At 47.9% G+C, this 21,123-nt stretch overlaps 1 protein-coding gene across 1 annotated transcript; it reads right to left on the bottom strand.

The window, feature by feature from the left end:
• Nucleotides 1-2,380: 2,380 nt before the first annotated feature.
• On the bottom strand, nt 2,381-20,520 carry NPHS1 (NPHS1 adhesion molecule, nephrin). Its single transcript, XM_006184567.3, is given in 30 exon segments — nt 2,381-3,043; nt 5,052-5,167; nt 5,264-5,357; nt 5,519-5,594; nt 5,701-5,725; nt 5,866-5,985; nt 7,887-7,943; nt 9,528-9,709; nt 9,793-9,904; nt 11,317-11,468; nt 11,564-11,720; nt 11,816-11,987; nt 12,953-13,074; nt 13,571-13,711; nt 13,793-13,933; nt 14,370-14,520; nt 14,522-14,543; nt 14,700-14,829; nt 15,085-15,271; nt 16,489-16,613; nt 16,716-16,860; nt 17,119-17,276; nt 17,464-17,635; nt 17,724-17,851; nt 18,040-18,143; nt 18,527-18,608; nt 19,121-19,249; nt 19,448-19,570; nt 19,647-19,862; nt 19,969-20,520. Coding segments are annotated over 30 exon segments (3,822 nt in total). The 5' UTR covers nt 20,120-20,520; the 3' UTR covers nt 2,381-2,911.
• Between the last annotated feature and the right edge of the window lie 603 nt (nt 20,521-21,123).

The following is a 21,123-nucleotide window of genomic DNA, read 5'->3' as shown; positions in this document are numbered from 1 at the left end:
TGGTATGGTTTAAAATACTTTTTTTCTGAAAATAAACTATGATGTAAATAGAGTGACAATTATAATTTATGTGTTCAGAATGGTACCATGAGTTGTTTGTCATATCAGAAAATCATAATTCCAACCATAGTGCCATATATGAGATGTAATATGAAATTTTAATAATGTATAACACATATCACAAGTGTTCAGTGTGATAAATTTTCAGAAAGTGACACCACCTGTGTAACCAGCATCCAGGTCAAAGAACAACACTATCAACCCCCTAGAAGTTCTCCTTGTGCCCCTTTCCAATCACTGTCTCCCTCTCCCCAAAGATAATCACTCTTGACTTTTAATATCACAAATTAGTTCAGACCATTTTTAACTTTAAGCAGATGAAATCATACAATATGTTCCCTTTGGGGTCTGACTTGCTTGATTCAATATTGTGTTTGAGAGATTCACCCATGTTGTTGATCAGTAGTTCATTTGTCCTCACTCTCATAGCATCCACTAGATGAATATACAGTATAGTTATTCATTCTCCTTTGATGGACACTTGGTTTGTCTCCAGTTTCTGGTAGCAACGAACTTTCCAGTTCATGTTTTTTTTATTCACATTTATAAGCATTTTTATTGGACGTCAACCTAGAAGTATAATTATCGGGTTGTATGGTATTTGTATGTTTAGCATTAGTAGATATAGCCAAACAGTTTGGCAAATGTCTTAATTTACATTCCCATGAGCAAGAGGCCCGTGACGTCCAGTTTTTCCCTATCTGATAATGTTAACTTTGATAATTTGGTAAGGTGACATTTGTCAGGTTTCCTCCACTGTGAAATTTACCGTTTTTCTCTTAGTAACTAATAAATGCTCTACTCGTTTGAGTGAGTTTCTGCCCCTTGCAAATTGTTCATTTCTGTATCAGTTTACTAAAGACCCCATTCACACTGGCTTAAAGGAAAGGGTTGCAACTAACTGAAGACACTGTTCATATTGACCTAAGAGGGAAGGGGCATTTATAGTCCAGGAGTAGCTCTGACTTCAGGTATAGCTGGATCCAGGGGCTCAGCATAATTAGGAACTTGTCTTATTCAATGATATCTACATAAATTAATAGAGACTCAATTCTAAGCAGACAGAAGCAATAGATACCTGTTACACTTATTCAGGCAGTGGCAAAGAGGAAGTCAGAAATGCCTGAAGAGACCCAGCTGCAGCCTGGGGGTTCTTTTGGAGTTACCCAGGTGGTTTATGTGGTGCTGAGCAACCCAGGACCTGGATTATCCACATATTTTGTTCCCTGGCCATAATGATTAGTTCAGGAATGAACATCAAACTGGGCTGATGAAAGACAGTCCTAGGACTTTCCAAAAGTGTTGGCAAAAGAAATACTCTGACTACTGAACTTGTGGAATGCCAGCCTGGAACTGTAAGTGGCCCTCATTATCTCCCATATGAAGGGTCTACCCAAGAATGAAGTCAACACAGAGAAAAGCAAAGTCAAGAGATACAGAGAAATAGATCCCTTATAGCTTTGTTTCCATACTGGATCCAGTGGTGCTTGAAGCCAACACTCCCTTGGGATTGTCAGCTAGAAGAGCCAATAAATTCATCTTTCCTGCTTAGCCAATGTGGAAACAGAATGTGGTAGTTTTCTTCTTAGAAAAGGAAAAATACACAGTTAGAAAAATTCTACTCTTAGGAACTGAATAAATGTTTAACTAAAGGGAAATCATTTGGACTGTAATGTATTTGTGTATTCAAGTGCTGTGGTATAAAAACTTACCTTAGCCTATGTTGATAAAAAATAATATATGGACAAGCATTTGAACTAAACAGTTTTGATAATATGGTTAATAAAGTACAAATGGAAGCCTAAAGAAAGATTACACTTAACTATACTCTGTTCTCCATGGAAATAGACAAATTTCCCAGTTATCTTTTCCTGTTTTGAATGCAAAGAATAACAATTCTCTTGCTGGGCTGCTTTATTACAGACCCTGTTTTCACTTTGTATTTTCTTTTTTATAATGGAGGTACTGGGAATTGAACCCGGGACCTCGTGAGTACTAAGCATATGCTTTATCACTAAGTTATACCCACCCCCCTGGACACTGTTTTTAAACTTACCTTTACTAAAGCATAACTTATGTATCCTAAAATGCACTCATTTTAAGTGTACTGTTCAATGAGTTCTAACACATCTATACACCTATGTAATCACCACTACAATCATGATATAAAACATTTCTATCACCCTCAAAAAGTTCTCTCATGCTTTTTTTGCAACAATTCCTTCTCATGGCCCCAGGCAACCACTGATCTGCTCTGTCACCATAGATTAGCTTTGCTTATTCTAGAATTTCTATAAATAAAATTATACACTGTGTATTCTTTTCTAGCTTGTTTCAGTAAAATCTATTTATTTTATTTTCTATAGTCTATGTTTACATATGTGTCATAGCTTACACATTATGTTTGGATAACTGTGGAAAATAATAATACAGGTAGGATATAACAATGGTTCATAAATTCCACTTATTATTAGCTATTTCAGATGTTGTTGAACTCAAAATGAACCGAGTTTTTAATATGTCTTTCCCCACTTCTGAAATTTTTACTTTAAAAGAGCATAAAGACCCTCAGAATAGCTTTTCATTATTGAAATGTCTTTTACAATTCACTGTGTCCCTTTGGACTTTTTGGTTTCTAAAGCCAATCCCAGGAGGAGCCTTGTTTATACTTTGACACCAGCTTGAATCACCTTCTGTCACTTACACACACCCCTCCGTGTCCTCCACTGAACGAGTCCAGTCCCTTTGTGGCTTGTGGAGTCCACTTAAGAAGCTCAGCCAAGACTGGAATAAAAAGAAACACTGGAAAATTATGTCTTGCAGATGTAGGGAAAGGGTGTTGAGAAGGCTCTCAAACCAGGTGTCCCCTTAGCTCAAAGGGTAGAGCATCTGGTTCCATAGGGTCCAAGTCTCCTGCCACCTGATCGTAGATTCCTCTTGGATCCTCATACTTGTCTTCAGGCCAGCGGACGTCGCAGGAGCCCTGACAAGCAAAGATGGAGTTAGAACCATAGACAGATGCCTTGTGGCTCATCATTGCAGCTCTGAGGGATACACTCTCAATACTCAAATTTCTGAGAAAAAAATATTTTAGCGTCTAATTATGGGGGGAAATTCCAACATATACAACAAGGAGATTGATAATAATGACCTCCCCATGAGCACATCACCTAGCTTCAACAATATCAACATTTGGTCAATCTTGATTTATCTATATTTCTATCTTCTCATCCTCCACCCCCACTAACTGGATTTTTTAAGCATATCCAAGATATCCTATGATTTCCAGTCAGAGAAGTGATTTAAATGTCAGAAATATGAAAGTTTTAAAAGCTCACAGTATCAGCTATGGGAATGAATTGTTGAATGTGAATCATGATTCTATTAGTCTTACGAATTTCCAAAGCATTTCCTCACTAAAATAGAAGAAAAAAGACCATGTAGGGTGGTCCTTATTGGGGATGTGTTTTGCCTTGAGTTTGGGAGAAAATGATTGTTTTAGCTCAGCAAACTTTAGAGCAGATTTGCCCGTGGGGAAAATATGGCCTGCCACATGTTTTTTTGTACTGCCTGAGACCTAAGAATAGCTTTACATTTTTTAATTGCTGGGAAAGTATCAAAAGAAGGCTAAAAACTGTGACATGTAAAAATTATATGAAGTCCCAACTTCAGTGTCCCAAAGTAAAGTTTCATTGGAACTTAGCCACACTCATTTGTGTATGTATTGTCTACGGTTGTTTTTACATTACCATGGCAGAGTTGAGTAGTTTTGAGATAGACAGTATGTCTGGCAAAGCTCAAAATATTTACTAACTGGCCCTTTACAGAAAAAGTGTGCAGGCTGCATCTGTGCTTAAGGGGCACATGTGCTTCAGCACCATGGACAGCATTAAACACGTGGATTTTTTTCCCCCACCCTGGTGGAGAGAACAGTGCTCCCTCTGGAGCAATGTTACAGAGGGAACTCTTTGGCCCACAGTTGCCAGACCATTAGCCAAGGCCACAGAGAAAGTCAGGGGTTCTGCCCCACGACCCTTACTGTGGGGCAGTAGGTGGGGATTAGTGGATGGTCAAGGTGCTTGCCTATTGTTTTTGCCTGCCCAGCCACCATCTTCACTTCCCTCTGGGCTCTCCATCCCTCTCCCACTCTCAGTCCAGTGGATTGAGTGGGGCTGACCCACTTCCTGATGCCGTGGGTGGGGCTGATCCAGAACTATCAAATTGGCATATTCTATTCCCTGACTCAGCAATGTGAGCCAAGCTAAACCAGTAAGTATCAGCACTGGGGCTTTGGAGCTATGGAAAAAAAGAGACATTCTTTTTCTTTGAAGGTTTTTAATCTAATAGGATACAAACCTAGATTTGCTAGGGATATCTTTAGGGAGGAAATTTTAGGTCCAGGTGGGTGGGCCTGAAGACAATTCTATCCCTTGACTTTTCAAGTGAATGCACCAAAAAATTATTTCTCTATATCTCTTTGCTTAACCAATATAGTGAGGATGACTAATTATCCAATGAAATGCAACCTTCCTTCTTCCACAGTAATAGAATTGTAGTAAGGCATATAGATGCCAAGTAGACTACATCTCTCGGCTTCCTTTGCAGTTAGGTGTGGCCAGGTCTCACTAGTGGAATGAGAGTAGAATGTACCATTTCTGGGCTTGGACCATAAATTGAGGTCGTGCCTCTACCATGCTCTCTTTTTCCCTTTCCCATCCGTTGAAACCCTCAGTGAACTGGCCCATCCATACGGACTTGGTCAACTCACTAGAGTTGATGGAAAGAATTTGGGTTCTAGAAATAACCCCATGCAGCAGGGCCACTCACTTCTGATGGCTATGTGAGAAAGAAATAGATTGTCTTGTTTAGGCCACTGGGTAATTGTAGGCCTCTTTGTTACAGCAGACAGCTTACCCTAACCAATACAAGCAGTAGGAAGTGGGCTTCTGTCACTAGCCAGGAAAGACTTCTGCTGATACAAATCTCCTTACCATCTGTACTTCATTGTAGAGGGGTCCCCAGGCCTCAGATGGGGCATACCGTCTTTCCACCTCATCATACAAATGCCCAGGAAAGGCCATATCCTCCCATTCAAGACCTGTGAGACCTGGAGTTGGAGTGAAAGGCAGGGATGATCAGGGCACCAGGTCTGGATGTCAGGGTATTTATGAGAGGGGGGAGTTCAAAGGTGCTCATGACTCACCTCGAGGATAAGACACCTCCTCCAGCATGGGGGGCAGCTGGGGTCTGAAGTCCTTCATGGAGTGGTAATATGGCTCTACATCTGTTGTGCTAACCTGTCAACAACCACCCCCCCCCCAAAAAAAACAGATAAAATCTTTTCCACCTTCTGTGTCCATCATTCCTGGAAAGGGCAATGATTAGCATGAAGGTAATGGTGGAATTTTAGTCACTGTCAGTTCCCTATCAGTGGGGTGTCAGGACCACCCCCACTCACTGTGGAGCTTCGAGTGTTCCGGTCTCCAGTCCACTGGCTCTCCTCATATTCATTCCTAACTCGGTCTTCCTCTGACCTTCAAGGATGGAGGCATGGAGGGCAATTGGGTGTTGACCTTCTGACAGCTGTCAGTCTCAAAACTCCTCCCCAGAGCCTCCTTACAGACAAATATCCCCACTTACCCTGCTTCTGTCTTCTCTGAGATGCCTGTGGGAAGTAGGAAAAATAGGAGTCAGAGACACCGCCCTCAGGCCCACCTGGCCCTGGGAGACCTTCGATATGCAGCAACCCCAGGGCTCCCATCACCCTTAGGCCTCCGTTCCAGCAGGGGAAGGAGCTCTCCTCACCCTCAGCAAGACGCTTCAGTCTCCGGTGCCATAGGAATCCCCCAACACAGGAGGCATTAGAAAGCAGCAGAAGACCCCCAACAGCAAACAGCACAGGCAGCAGGGGCAGCTCTGAGGGTCCTGTGGGGCAGAAGTTACCCCTTAGTGAGCCCAAAACAATTGGTAGACCTCAATTAGGGTTCTCTATAAAAGCCTGTCCCTGACCAAGCAAAGCCCTCCTCTTAGGTCAGGGAAGCAAGTGAGGAGTTTCCATGTCCACTCATCCTTGCCACCCCAGAGCAAATGGCTCCTTTCTCAAACCAAGCCATTAACAGTGGGCCCTACCTTTGCCCAAGCCAAGGCCCATGTATGGACTCAAGCAGGAACTTCAGCTCCTTAGCTGGGCATTCAAGACCTTCTGTGATCTGGCCTCTTCCCAGATCTCCAGCCTTGCTTGTCTATAGTTGCTTGTCCAATTACAGTCACTGATATTGGACCCTCCAGCCACACAAACTAACAACTGGCAGTTTCTAGAATCACTGAGGCAAACCCTCACCACTAAGCCTTTGAATAGTCAAGTGTCTGTCTTTAAATGTCCTTTCTTCTCAAGCAAACTTCTATTCTCCCTTCAAACTCCATCTCAAGTGACTTCATCTTTGCACAAACTTCCTTCCCAGACAATATCAGAATCTTCTGCTATATCCCTGAGGACAAGACTAAGTCCCTCTAAGCAGATATCTGCTTAGAATCCACTTCCCCATCTTCTGCTTCCTTCTGTTTCCTTTAAGGAAACAACCACTCCCCTGCTCTCAGTCTGGATGGCTCTGCAGGACTCCGTGGAAGACAGATGGCCCAGCCTGGCTGATAAGAGCACCCATCTCTCTTCCCACAGTGATCAGTTCAGAGACTAGCATCTGACCCACAGTGGATTTTTTTTTATAGTATCCTTCCCACCAACATTTCACTTTTATTCATTAGTGGGTCATATTTTATTTTTCCCTTAACAGAGGCACTGGATATTGAACCCAGGACCTCATGCAGGCCAAGCACACGCTCTATCACTGAGCTATACCCCCACCCGCATCTTCACAGTGGATTTTTGCCAAAACATTTAGGATACTCTTCTGCTAGCTGCTAAGAAGTAGAATGAAAGCTGAAGGTGTGGAAGGACTTCTTTTCCTTCTTAATGAAAGAACCTGAGAAGGAAATCATCAGAGATAAAGGCAAAGTCGAGACAGAGTGAGAAACAGATCCTTGGTGAAATTTTTGAGCACCTGAATGCAGCCACACTTGGAGTTTTCAATTTCATGAGGCAAGCAATTCTTTTTATTGCGAACAACAACTGAATTTGCAACCTTGCAACCTTCTCAGGCTCTATAGGGGATTATTTGCAAAATGGTCATAATTCTCTCCCTGTTTCCACACTCTCAAGTATTCCCCTTCCACGCTGACTCTGAGTTGAGCCATGTCATTTGCTTCAACCAATAAGACAACAGTAAATATGACAGCATCAGAAGCTTGAAAAGTGCCTATAAATTAGAACTTGGCCCCTCTTGCTGCTCTTGGGACTCCAGTGACCATCTCCACGTGAACAAGCGAAGCAGAGACATGTGGCCCATTGTCCTAACCAAGAGTCAGATTGTTAGACTTAAGAGGAGGGGGCCATCCAAACCAACCAGTCCCAGCAGAGCTGCTTGCTGACTGTAGCCCAGACCAGAACTGTTCAGTCACTCATAGAATCACAAGAAATAATGTTTGTTGCTCTAAGTGGCCATATTTGGGGTGGTTTGTTATGCAGCAAAAACCAGCTGATGCAGGCTCTGCACAGGGCATGGAGTCTACTAATTCTTTAAGAATTAAACTGAACTAGGAAGAGAGAAAATTTATCACATCTAGGCAAAAGGAAGAGCTAAGGATATTGGTGAGGGCCTACAGGGCAGAGTTAAGTCTTAAGGGGCTATGGCCACACGACAGAGGAAATCGAATTAGAGACCAAAAATTTTTTCAGGGGAGACAGGGGTGTTCAGGGATTGAGGACTTGCCTGCAGGCTGCTCTGTGGGCAGCTGGTAGTTGGGTTCTCCAGAAGGTTGATCTAGACCTGGGAGGTGGATATAGAGATTGCAAATTAACACCAACAATCTGGGATAAGCCTTAAATATTTCTCAGTCTCCTGTGAAGATTTTCAATCCATTTTGAGACCCATGGGAACTAATTTATGACTTAAATACATTTCAGAGAGAATTGGAAATTGCTGATGATGATGGCAATACTATTCATAGCCATTCTAATGCTAATGCTAATAATGCTAATAATAATAATAATAATAATAATAATAATAATAATAATAATAATAATAATGATGATGATGATGATGATGATGATGATGATGATGATGATGATGATGATAAGTTTTCTATGGTGTGGAAACTCCTTTTAACCTGAACTGTCAAGTTGCGGGATTAATCAAAAAAGATGCTGGATTCTCAGGATGCATTAATAGAGGTATAAGTTCTAGAAAAAGGGAGGTGAGTGTAGTACTAGTTTATGCTTTAGTGCTTAAAGGGAAAATTGGAATGGGGGTGGGAAGAAAAAGGAGGGAATATTGTAGGGATGGAAAATTGTCCTTATTCCCATGAAGATAAACGCTGCTCTGTCAGGAAGGGAAGGACAGAAAGAGGGAGATTTCATCGGGCAAAGTAAATGGAAGGTGAGCAGGAGGCATTTGTTTAAGTTAGCATTTACACAGCACATATTTCTTACAGGGTCCTGTTCTAAGCACTTTGGATATATTAATTTGTTTAATCCTCACAACTGTCTAAGATAGACCTTACTTTCAGAAACCGAGATACAGAGATTGGAGTTACAGCTTAGCTTTTAGAGACTGAGTCTCAGGATTATACTGAGGCTTAAGTAACTTGCCTAAGGTCTCACAACTAGGAAGCTGCAGAGCTGAGTCAAAATGGTCTCAGTCATAGTCAAGGAATTTGGCTGTTTCATCAAAGTTGCTGACTTTATCAACATGAAGTTGTTCATAATATTTTCTAATTTCCCCTTAATGTCTGTAGGATTAGTAATAATGTTCCCCTTTTCAGTTCTGATATTGGTTAAGTTGTGTCTTCTCTCTTTTTTGCCTTGATTGGCTTTATAAATGTTATTGATCTTTCCAAAGAAACAACTTTTAGTTTCACTAATTTTTCTTTATTTTTCTTTTTTCTAGTTCATCAATTTCTGCTCATTATCTCCTTCCTTCTGTCGACTATGAGTTTAATTTGGTCTTCTTTTGCTAGTTTTTAAGATGGAAACTTAGACAGTCAATTTGAGGACTTTAAAAAAAATCTAATATGAGCACTTAATACTATAAATTTCTTGCTAAGCACCACTTTAGATGCACCCCTACAGTTTTCATTTTCATTCAATTCAAACTCTCCTAATTTCCCTGTGTCATTAATCACATTCAGACAGTATAGTTTAGTGGCTAAAAACTAGTCTCTGGAGTTCATCTGCCTGAGTTTAAATCTCATCTGTTGCTCCTTCTACCTGTGTGAGCTTTGACAAATTGCTTAACCTCTCTGGGCCTCAATTTCTCCATCTACAAAAAGGAAATAATAGTATCTCCTTCACTATACCACCCTATAAGTCCTCTGAGGAATTCTGCAACCTGCCCAAGAATGTCCCTTCCCACCTGGGGTGGTGATAGAGATCTGGGAACCCTTGTCAGCTAGTCCACTGTCCCCCAGGGCATTGCTGGCCAGCAGCCAGACCCTGTATCGTGTAGAAGGCTGCAGCCCAGTCAATGTGAAGGTGGTGGCCTGGGGTGGCAGGACGTCCATGTAGAGGAACCCTGGAGTCCCCAGGGCCTCATACCTGCACAAAAGGGAGGGAAGTCATTCAGGGAGGTGCCCCAGCCCTATTTGCTGCCACCCCTTCCTGCCATGACAAGGACCCACCTGATTCGGAAACTCTGTGGCAAGCCCCCATCAAAGCCAGGCTTCCACTCCAGCCCCACTGAGTTTGGGGTCATGCTCATGACCTTCAATCCTGATGGTGGATCAGGGCGGCCTTTGAGATAAAGGATGGGGGATAGAGTCAGAGAATACAGAAGGATTCTGGAAAGATTCTTTACAGATTTTTTCCTAAGCACATCTTTAAACATACAGTTGATTCTCATTATTCGTGGTGGTTACTCTCTGTAAAGTTGCTGTGAACACAGTTAGCAAATACCAAACCATTCCTTCTAGGGGAAGCGCAGGCTTAGATTTCTGCAAGCCTCTAGTCACAACATTTACATCAACCAGTTAATATGGGATCTGGTTTCATGCATGTTTCTGTTTAAAGATACCTTATTTAGTACATCTTGTTGATTCATTAGCATTCAACTCAAGGCCAACAGTGCTATAACGCACGCCTGAATGAAGCTTATCCAACACAAGTATTTTCTCCAGACCCCACATCACAGCCTTCTTGAGCTTAGGAACACTAGACAGCACCTTACCACTGTGCTTGGGGGCCATTTTATACAGCAAAATCACTAACAAAAAGCACAAAAGTGCAAAAAATGTGGCACTAAATAGACCACAAAAAGGACATTTATTTTCAATCTGAGAGCTGGAGCAGAAGGCAGAGTGTGGTCCTGCCCCACCTCAACTGAGAATGTACTCATTGGGTGACTTAAATTTTTCACCCACTCTGTTCAGTCCCCTGAAAGACCAAGAAAAGAGCATGACTATTGATTTGGGGGTTACAAATAAATTTTTAGCAAGTAAGCAAATTTGCAAATGCAGACTGATAAATAATGAGAATTGACTGTATAATATATATTTCTTGCAGTGGATTTTTGTGCCTACCTCATGTCCATCCCCTCTCATTTCTTCTGGTTACAGAGCCCTGAATATCCTTTGTAAAACCACTCACCCACATTCTCAGGCCAGGTGATTCTGATGAAGTGACCCCACCCCTTACAGGATGGACATGTGACCAGATCTGGCCAACCAGAGCATTGCCTTCCCCTCACCACCTGATTGGTTCAGGGATGGGCTGGGAGCCACGTGGAGCCCATAAATCTTAATTCTAGTATTTTCATACCACTGTTAAGAGAAAAAGTTCTAAGAGAAAAATTTTTGTTTCCCCTGGAAAGTCTAACAGCAGCACTATGAGAAGTCTTAGAATAAAACCAACACAGAGAAAGACAGACCTGAGAAATGGAGAGCTCTTGATGACATCTGAACCTAGATCCAGCGACTCCCGAAAAACTACTTTTCAGTTACTTGGGCCAATTTAAAAGTAGTTCTCCTTTTTTTCCTTTGTTGTGGGTTTTCCTAAAAATCCAGTCTCCATTTGGAATTTTGAGGGCAGGCAAATCTCCATCTTCATTCATAAACACCTCACAGGTTGCCATTCTGGGGCCAACCAGAGACTTGGGGAGACTCAGGGGAGCACCCTCCCAACACCCTCCCAGCCCCCTCCCACCATACTGATGCTGACGAGTTGAATGTTGGTATGGTCTGAGCCGAGGGGGTTGGTGGCTGTGCACGTGAAGAGGGCATAATCCTGGGCTGCAGACACATTGGCAATGGTCAGAAGGCTGCTGTGGATACCACCCTGGTGGTATGTGTGCTCCGTGTACCTGGAGTGAAGGTGTGGCAGGGACTTAGGCAGGGTGATGGGGGCTGGGGGATCAATGTTAGGGCTGGAGTGCTACCTGGCTGGGCCTGGACTCACCTTGGATCTTGGAGATCCAGAGGGACCCCGTTTTTGCTCCAAGTGAAGACGATATTGGGGACACCTCGGGCTCGACAGTGGAGGGTGGCAGAACTAGTGCTGTCTCCAGCTGCAGCCACCTTTGTTAGGGGAGCTGGATGCTCCACGTGGGGGGCAACTAGAGGGGTTGTAGGTCAACATCAGGTATATGGAAGGACATGATATGTAGATTTAATGGCAGGTCTTGAAGTCAGGGCTTTGGATGTTACTCACATCTGACCACAAGACGGACCAGCCCTCGAGCTGGAGGTGCCACCCCATTGTCCACGATGCACTGGTAAGCACCAGCCTGGGTCAGCTTGGCATGGTGAATTCGAAGACGCCCAGTGGATCCCTTTGACATCTTTTCCATGTCATCCAGGCTCTGATCCTCCACCTCTTCTCCCTGGAGGCCCAAAACACAGCAAATGGGCCCCCAGTCTGTCTCCAGCTCCATTATCCTGCAAACTGGGTCCTATCTGTAGCCTCATTCTCCCAGCCATAATCATCCTCCCTAGCAAGGAAAAAAATTCCCCTTGTCATCCACCCATTCATCCATCCAACCACTTATCCAACCTTTCATGCTTAGATCCGTCCATTCATCCACCAATCCAGCCAACCACTCACCCATCCTTTTCTCCAACCATCCATTCTTGGAACCACCTATCCACTCATCCATCCATTTGACCACCCACCACTCATCAATTCATCCATTTATCTATCCATCCATCAACCTCTTCTTCCACCCATTCATCCATTTATTCATTCAATCATTTGTCTTCCTTCTATCTGTCCATCCACCTGTCCACCTCTCTACCTATCTACCCAGTCTATTCACTCACATATGCACACACCAATGTATCTGTTCACCAATTCATCTAGTACCTATTTATTCATCTCTCTGTCCTCCATTGACCTATGCATCCCTCCATCCACCCATTCATTCATTATCATTCCACAAACATTTTTCCACTGATGGTGTATCTATCCATCTATCTACTCTCTAACTGAATTCATTTATCTACTCATTTCTCTCATTTAGTCACCCAGCAACCCATCTATTGATCCATTTATCCATTCATTCACTTGTGCATTTGTCCATCTGTTCTATTCACTCACTCATCCTGTTCATCCACCCATCTAACTAATGTCTATCCATATATCCATCCACCTGCCCACCCACTCACCTGGTTATCTGTTCACTCATCCACCCACCCATCTGCCATTCAATAGTTAGTTCTTGGAGCATGCCCCCAAAATACATAACTAAACAGGGTCATATAGATGTGATCCCCTCTTCCCAAGGAACTCACAGTCAAGAAAGCACATCCCCCAGCTCCCACTTCCATTTGGCAAAGGTTGGATTCTTACCAGCCTCTCCCAGTTGAACATCTCCGGAAGGATGGGATTGGCATCAACCGTGCAGACTATGTCCACAGAACCCCCAATATTCACCTCAGTGGGGTCTTGGAGAGCTCGAATAGTGGGAGCATCTAAGGAAGGCAGGAGCTTGAGGAAGGCATTTGGGCCCAGACAGGCCATGGTGGAAGAGGGTCCCAGATGGGAGAGGTGTGTTAGAGGTGCCCAGGAAAGTTACAAGTGTGATAAAGTCTGCCTTTGGAGTAAAGTTCTCAGGGTTAATGAGACTGTCCCCACCAGCTACTGTGCCATTGTGGTGAGAAGAGTGGTTTTGGTAGACTTCTAGGATTGTGTGGAGGTGAGGCTTCCATAGTGGGTTTGGCTTCCTGATGGAAATAGGTGGGCAGAGTTTCTACATAGGAGCAGGTTTCCCAAAGTGGGTGTGGCTCCATCACAGTGGGGGTCTCTGAGAGTAGGGGGCTTCCAGCACTGGTGAATATCCCTGGGTGGATGAAGCTTCCACAAAAAAGGAGACTCCTCATTGGTCAAGATTCCCTGGGTGGGTGTGGTTTCCGTGATGGGAGGGGGTCCCAGAGCTCCCCGGTTTCCTAGGGTTAGGAGGGGTCTCACAGTGTACATCCAGCCTCACGAGAGCTTCAGCGGTGCCCTCCGAGTTCTGGCAATGCAGCTGATAGAGGCCATCGTCAGCGCGGGTCACGTTCCATAGCTGCAGAGCTCCACCAGATAGGATCCGATGCCGGGGGCCACCAGCTGGGGAAAGTCAAGGTGAGGGGTCTGCCAGACCCTCCCGTCCCAACATTCTAGAGACCTCTCCATCCCCCCTCCTTGCACCTGGGCTGAGGCGGTAGCCGCGAAAGGTCCAGTTGAAGGCTTCTGGGGCAGGGTTGGCAGACACGGACACAGGCAGCAGTGCCTCCCCCTTCTCCACCGCTGTCACCACAAGCACCTGCTCCCCCAGGAACTCTGGAGGGTCTGCAGAGGAGGCGCAGCCAGGATTCAAAATTGTTAAGGTTGGGATCTGGAGTGGATTTGAGATCAGATGCAGGTATAAAGGTTAAGTTCCGGGTCACGACTAGAGTTTAAGGTTGTAGACAAGGTAAAAATTTCAGAGCTGAGATGCAGGATTAGGTTCAGGATCGAGGTTAGGATCCAGTTTAGAAAAAAAGTAGAGGCCAGAGTCAGATTTAAGGATGGAAAGAGAGTTCAGGATGGGGGTCATGGTCGGGGTTAGGATAGAGGACAAAGGCAAGATGGGGAGTGGGCAGGATAGGAGTTGTTCAGGGTCTGGTGTCAGGATAAAGGTCAGGAAAGTTTCAAGGTTTAGGATGAAAGTCAAGGACAGTGTCAAGGTGAAAACCCATGTAAGTATAGGGTCAGGATGGAATCAAGAAGAATGCCAGGTACATACACAGCACGTTGAGGCGGTAGAAGGCGCTCACGGTTTCCTGTAGCTTGGTACTGTGAGCGCGACAGGTGACACGGTGGCCGTGGTCGCGGGGTGACATTCTCAGAAGGACGGTCCTGGCGGCGGCAGAGCCTTTGAATGGAGCACTCTGGGGCCGAGGCAGCCACGCTTTCCAGCCTGAGAACCAGACAGGGCAGTGAGTGGGATCAGAGCCAGAGTCTGGGTACTAGGTATTGGGTACTGGGCAGGACAGCAGGTAGGGTGGGGGTGGGATTCTGACTGCAAAGAAGCATGACCAGAACCAGCGAGGGACAGGGCCACTCGCAGTCTCACCTCTCCCCCTCTTTGTCCCACGACAAACTGACTGGAGGGTTGCTGCTAACGCTGACGCACGTCAAGTTTAAGGCATCTCCGGGGCGCAGAGCGGACGCGTTGGCCAGGATCGTCACATTAGTTGGGGGGACTTCAAGAACCGGTGGGAGAAGCGAGGCTCAGAGGTGAGGAGGAAGGCTGGCCTGCCTCCGCCTCCGCCTCCGCCTCCGCCTCCGCCTTGACCCAGGCCCCGCCCAGCCCCGCGTGTCCGGGCCCTGGAGCGTCCACTGCCCGCTGATCCTCCCCCTCCGCCCACCCCGCCCACTCCCCGCGCCCCTTCCCGGCTCGGGCTCAGTTCCCGGCAGAGGCCAAGCCCTCCCTCCCGGCCCGGATGTGGGCCCCTCACACTGCACCACAAGCTGCGTGGATGCGCTGAGCTGGCCGGCTTTGCACGTGAACTTGGCCCGGTTGTCCGATGGACCCGTGACCAGCACCAGCTCTCGGGAGAAGGTGCTCCCGGACTTCTCCAGGCTTCCCAGCTGCACCCGCCGTGGCTCCTGAGGCGACCGAGGTTCGGTCACGGTGCGCGAGTCCTGAGGGTCGAGACTGACTTGGGGGACCGCGGGTAACTGCCATTCCCCGCTGAGACCCTCCACTGGGTTGGCTGCAGCCAGCCCAGATAAAGCCTTTGTGTGATGAGGAAATGGCGTTCCCTTCCACTGGCACGGGCTAGGGTAGAGGAGGGGGACTGGAACTGAGCACACCCCACTGAGAATCTCTCCCGCCTACTGAGCCCTTTGAGCCCTGAGATTTTGCTGTCTGATCCTGCCTCCAATCCCACGTCCCACTGTCCTGCCTCCTCTGCTCTCTGGAGACTTGCAATTTTTGGTGCCCTCTGCAGACCCTCAGCCCCACTCCTCAAAATCCATTCCAGCTTTATCTGTGGAACACCCTAGGCCAGGAAACTCCCTTGGAATTCCCAAACCTTTCCCAGAGTTCCTTTATTATTTTTTTTCCTACCCTTAGTTCTTTTTCTTAAGAATCTCCACTTCCCTCAAATATTTCCTTTGATCTTTCCCTTAATTTCATTCTCTGGCCGCAGATTTCTGAATCTTTCCCCAATATTTTCTTATTATCCTAGTCTTTTAGTAGAATCTTTTGCTTTACCCCAATTTTGGGCATTTCCACAGAATTCCATCCAATTAAATGGAATTCAACTTCACTCCTATACTTCTTAGTCTTTCCCCCAGAATTTCCACTAGATTCCTAGTTTCCCAAGATTTTCCCAGAATTCTGTCAGACTTTCTTTCAGTTTTAATGGAGTTTCATTGTCTTACCCCCAAATCCCAAGAATTCAATTTAATATTAATGGATTTTCAAATGTTCTGTGGAATTACTAGTCTTTCTCCCCAAATTTCTAGCCTTTGCCCACCATTGTCTTTGTTTCTGGAATTCTTGGTCTTTCTCTAAAATTTCTGCCATTTCAGTTGAATTTCAAGATTTCACCAGAATTTCCTTTAATTTTAATTAAATTAATTGCCTTTTCTCTAGAATCCCCAATCCTGATCCAGAATTCCTTCTTTTACTCTAGAATTCTCACATTTTCCCCTAGAATTTCATCTATTTTCCTAAGATTGCATTTGATTTTCATGGCATTTGTGTCTTTTCCAATTCCCTGCCAAAACTCAAAATCTCCAGTATTTTTAAAGAAATTCAAGTTTTCCAAGATTTCCCAAGACTCTGGAGGGCAGAAAGGGCTTCACTGTTCCCCCATATTCCTGGCCACTCACAACCCTTGTGTGGCACCAACCTTGTACCAGATGAGGGAAGGGTCTGGGTTCCCTCCAATGGCCAAACACACTAGCCTCACCCGGGTCCCAGCCCGGAGATGCTGCCCCTCTGGCGGGCCCTCGATCCACAGCTTCTGGGCGGGATCTGTGGGGAAAGCCAGGAAGAGTGGCTTTTCTGTCTGGGATGGAGGGTGAGGATGAGGGTCTCCAAAGCATAGGGCACCCCCAGGCGTGGGTGGAGTCTTACATTTCACATTCAGGGTGAGAGACTTCTTGAAGGTCTCCTTGGTAAAGGCCTCACTAAAGGCCTCACACGTGAGAGTCAGACCATTGTCCTCCCGTCGCGCCAGAAACGTCAGGTTTGACATGGAGATGTGGCCGCCATACAGGCCCTGGCAGAGAGCGAGCTTCAGACTTGGAGACTAGGGCATCCCCATCAGTGGTACCAGCGACCTGGGTCCACCCCAGACACCAGCAGGACACATGAAGCATCTCTACTGTCTCCTCTGTCAGACCCAGGAGGCCTGAGCCCCAGTCCACACTCCCCAGGAACCAAGACATCCAAACTGCCAGCCCCCCAATCCCAGATCCAGGAATTGTACCCTTAGCTCCCTCCTCCCTCAGACCCAGGAGCCTGGCCCCCGCCTCACATCCATGACTGTCTCCTCTGTGGGGAGCAGCTGCCGCCAGCCTAGCCACCATCGCAGCAGGACCCGTGGGCGGCTGGACTTGGTGATGCAAGAGAGGGTCACATTCTTGTTCTCAGACTGGGATGCAGATCCCAGGATTGTAACGGCACTGGGAGGGACTGCAGGGATGATGAACAGAGGAGAGACACTAAGCTGGGCTGGATGGCTCACAGATCAGCCCAGACAGACAGGAGACTGGGGACAGATGATGAGGTCTTTGGCATCAGACAGGCATGATTTGGGGGCAAGAACAGATGGTTCTCTGGGGCACAGACTAACAGATGGGCAGCTGGCACCAGGACTCACAGGTGACCTGCAGCGTAACCCCGCGTTCCTGGATCCCTGTAGATACGCTGTTGTGGGCCTCACAGCTGAGCCTCGCCCCATGGTCTTCCGGCCGCACGATCATGACTAACAAGCTGCGGGCCACCGCCTGAGCATGCTCTGTGCCCCATGCTGTGGACACGGGCTGGCCATTCTGGAGATAAGGACAGGCCTGGGCCAGCTCAGGGCCAGCTCCCGGTCCCCGCCCTTCCCCCCACCTCCATGCCTGCCTCTGCCCTCACCTTCAGCCACTGCAGTGTGGCTGGTGGATTCCCCCCTCGGGCTGTGCACAGCAGCTCCAAGCTCTGCCCTGCCCGCACGTGCCCCTCATCCAGGCCTGGCCACTCAATCACGGGGGGTCCTGGGGGAACTGGGGAACAGCAGTCACTCAGGGGGCCTGGGGAACCCATCCATTCTTTCCAGACCCCACAACCTGCCTCTGAACCCTCATGTTTCCCCCTTGAGATCCTGAGACTTCCATAATCCCCAGGCTCCCCAGGACCCCCAATTCCTGCTCCCCATCCCCAGTGCCAACAGCTGACTCAGTTCCCCACTTACACAGAATATTCATGGTGACTGAAACCTTGATAGGGGTTTCCAAAGCTGGGCTGGACGCCTCACAGACCAGTAACTGCCCATTATCTGAGCTCTGAGGTGTAACCCTGGGGTGGGAAGTTGGGGTTCTGAAGTCAGAGTCGTCCTATGAAATTTGGGGAGTCAGGATGAAGAGGTGGGGATCCCAGGTCCCCACATCTGGTCTAAGTCTCTCTGCTGATTTCCTTTAGATTCTAGCATTCCATGGAAGAGATCTGGGGGGTCAGCTGTGAGAACTGAGGTCCCACAGGCCCATCCCTGGCCAAAATATTTCTACTTGGTACTCTGGAACTGTTGTTCCCAGGAAGAAGCTTTAGAGCATCGAGGTGAAGAATTGGGTCCCAGGTGTTCATACCTGACCCAAGATGCCATGCTTGCATCCCTGGAATATGGGGTTTTCATGGAAAAATTTGGGAGTCAGGCTGAGGGGAGGGCATCCCGAATTCCATACCTGGCTGTAGCCTCTGTGGTGAAGAGTTTCTCCCGGGACCCCTCATTCACATTAGCAGAGATGTCAGAAATGGTTTTTCCACCTTGGGGAAACAAGAGGGCTGGGGGGGGGGGTGCCAAGATTCCCTCCAGGTAGATCCTGGGGAGTGTGGCCTGGAAGTCCTCAGGGGGCCACCTCCCTCCTGGTCCCAGAGGAAAAGCAGTAGCTCCGTTCCCTCCACACATTCAGGCCTCCCTTAATCTTGGAGTCCCCAGGGCTGGGTCCTAGCCTCTCCCCTCCCCTCCCACCCCCTCCTTGCCAGGTTGGATCGCCCACCCCCATCACCTTGGCTTCTTGTTTCTGCACCAAAAAGGACATTCGCATCTCCATCTAAGAGCCTCAGCCTCTTCCCTGAGTCCCAGTCCAGCAGTTTCAGGAACTCCTTGGTGATTTTCCCTGGATGTCCCCTCCCATCCACCAGGTCCCACACTGGCCTCAGCATCTCCCCCAAGTCTGCTCCTGCATCCCTATCTCAGGAATGCCATTTTTTCTGGGGCCCATAGGAGGGACTGGGGCAGAGACACACTCCATCCCCATCAGTTCACCCACACTCACTCTGGAGGAAGGCGATGTCAGGTGCTGGCTTTGCATCCCCAGACACACAGCTGACAGTGTACTCCTGCCCAGCTACCCACGTGACCGTGCTCCCTGCCTCAGGGGTCAGCTGAAGCACCTTGGGGGGCACTGGTGAGAAAGGATCTGGGGTAAGCAGGAACCAGCGAGGAGGATATGAGGATTTGGGCTTGGAGTCTCATGGCTCCTGAAATGAGTTCTGCACCCTGGGTCTGAGGAAGGAGGGGCTGAGGGCTCAGGCTCCTGGGCCCTGGAGCAAATGAAGGTGGAAGTCTAGACTCATGGGTCCTGGGGCTGTCTCACCCATACCCAGGACGGAGAGGATCACTCTGGGCGACACAAGCTCAGGGCCTGTCTCTGAGCGGCCGACCTGGCACTCATACTCTGCGTCGTCGCTGAGGTCACACTCTTCAATACGCAGGTGGAATTCACCTGCAGGTAGGACCCAAGGTCAAGGCCACAGTCAGTCTCTGCTGGTGGCTCCAGATCTCAGGCTCTGGTCCCTTACCTCTAGTGGGGTCCCCTTCCAGGTGGTACCGCGGGAAGCCAGGGATCCTAGGATCAGGGCCGAGCAGCAGCCCATCTTTGGCCCATTGCACCGCGCTGCCAGGGGAGCTGACCCCACACCGCAGCTCAGCCGCAGCCCCCTCCACCACTGTCAAGTTTTCAGGCAGAGCCCAGAAGCCTCGGGGGGCCGAGGCTGGGATCGGCACCTGGGCCAGGCCTGGGGACGCAAAGGTGTCAGGAGGAGAGGGCAGAGGGTCTGTCTGGAGAATGTGGGTGGGAATTTGGGCCATTTGGCTCAGGTCACGGGCCATGAACCCACTCACCTGTCATCAGCAGCTCCATGAGGAGAAGGGGAGCCATTATGGGGATCCTCGGGGCCATCCCAGGTCCTCTGCCTGTGGCTCCCTCAGGGCCCACCTCCTGCCTCCTGTTTCTGCCTCTGCCTCTCTCTGGGTCCCTCTCTCTAGGTCTCATCTCTTTGTCTCTCTTTTTCTATTTTCTCCTTCTCTTTCTCTGTTTGTCTCTCTCCCCAGGAGTCAGTCTCTCTGGCCCCACGCCCTCTCCTTCTGTCTCTCTCTCTCTCCCTGCCCTAAGTCCCCTGCACGCTCCCTCCTGGATTCTCTCTCTCTTCCTCCCCCTGCCTAAGGTGCTCTCTTTCTCTTTCTCTCTGAGTCTCTATGTCCCTCCTAGTCAGTCTCTATTTTTCTTTTTTCTCTCCTGCCACCTCCACCCCTGGTCTCCTCTCACTACTCACAGCCCCTCAGAAAGGACAAAATGTTCAGAGTCCAGCAGGTTCCATGAGCCCCAGAGAGCAATGATGCGGTCAGCGGCAGAGTTGTTGTCAGACCCAGTGGAATCTCATGCTCACACTGCTACCTCCCCCAGGCACACTCCCAAGTCTCCAGCTTCAGGCCTCTACCCAACAGGCTCCTCCCAGCACAGCTGGAGCTAGAAATCCCCTGTCAGCACATGCCAGGCACATTCTTGGGTGCCTCCCCTGCCCCCATGACCTCCAGGGCCTGGCTTGGGCCAGGGGTGAGGGGGAGCTGGTCAGACCCAAGTGGTCCCAGCTCAGCATGGGGAGCAGAGAGCTTGGCCTGGCATGGGGGTAGGACTGCCCCACTCTTCCTGCCCTGGTACGTGACCTTCAAGTCCCTTCCTTCCCTGAGTGGACACCTCACTCTCTGATGTCAGGGATCTCTGCCAGAGACTGGGCAGAAGTGTGTGTGAGAGATTGGGAGAGTGCAGGTATCCGTGTGCACGTGTGTATGTAAAGGGCACATGAGTGCATAAGCGTGCATGTGAGCCTGGGGAAGGTGAGAGTGAATTGTGATCTGTGGAAGCGTGTACAGAGTGTATGAGCGGGTAAGTGTCTAAAGAGTAAGTGTGCAGCACAGTCAGAGGGGGTGGGAGTGAAAGGCAGGGTTAAGGCCATCAGCGCTGAGCCCAGGTGGGAACCCTTTGGCAAGAGCCGTGAG

Source organism: Camelus ferus, chromosome 9, assembly GCF_009834535.1.
Source record: "Camelus ferus isolate YT-003-E chromosome 9, BCGSAC_Cfer_1.0, whole genome shotgun sequence".
NCBI classification, from domain to species: Eukaryota; Metazoa; Chordata; class Mammalia; order Artiodactyla; family Camelidae; genus Camelus; species Camelus ferus.
Note: the sequence above shows the minus strand (reverse complement) of the source record. Positions and strands in the feature narration are given on the sequence as shown.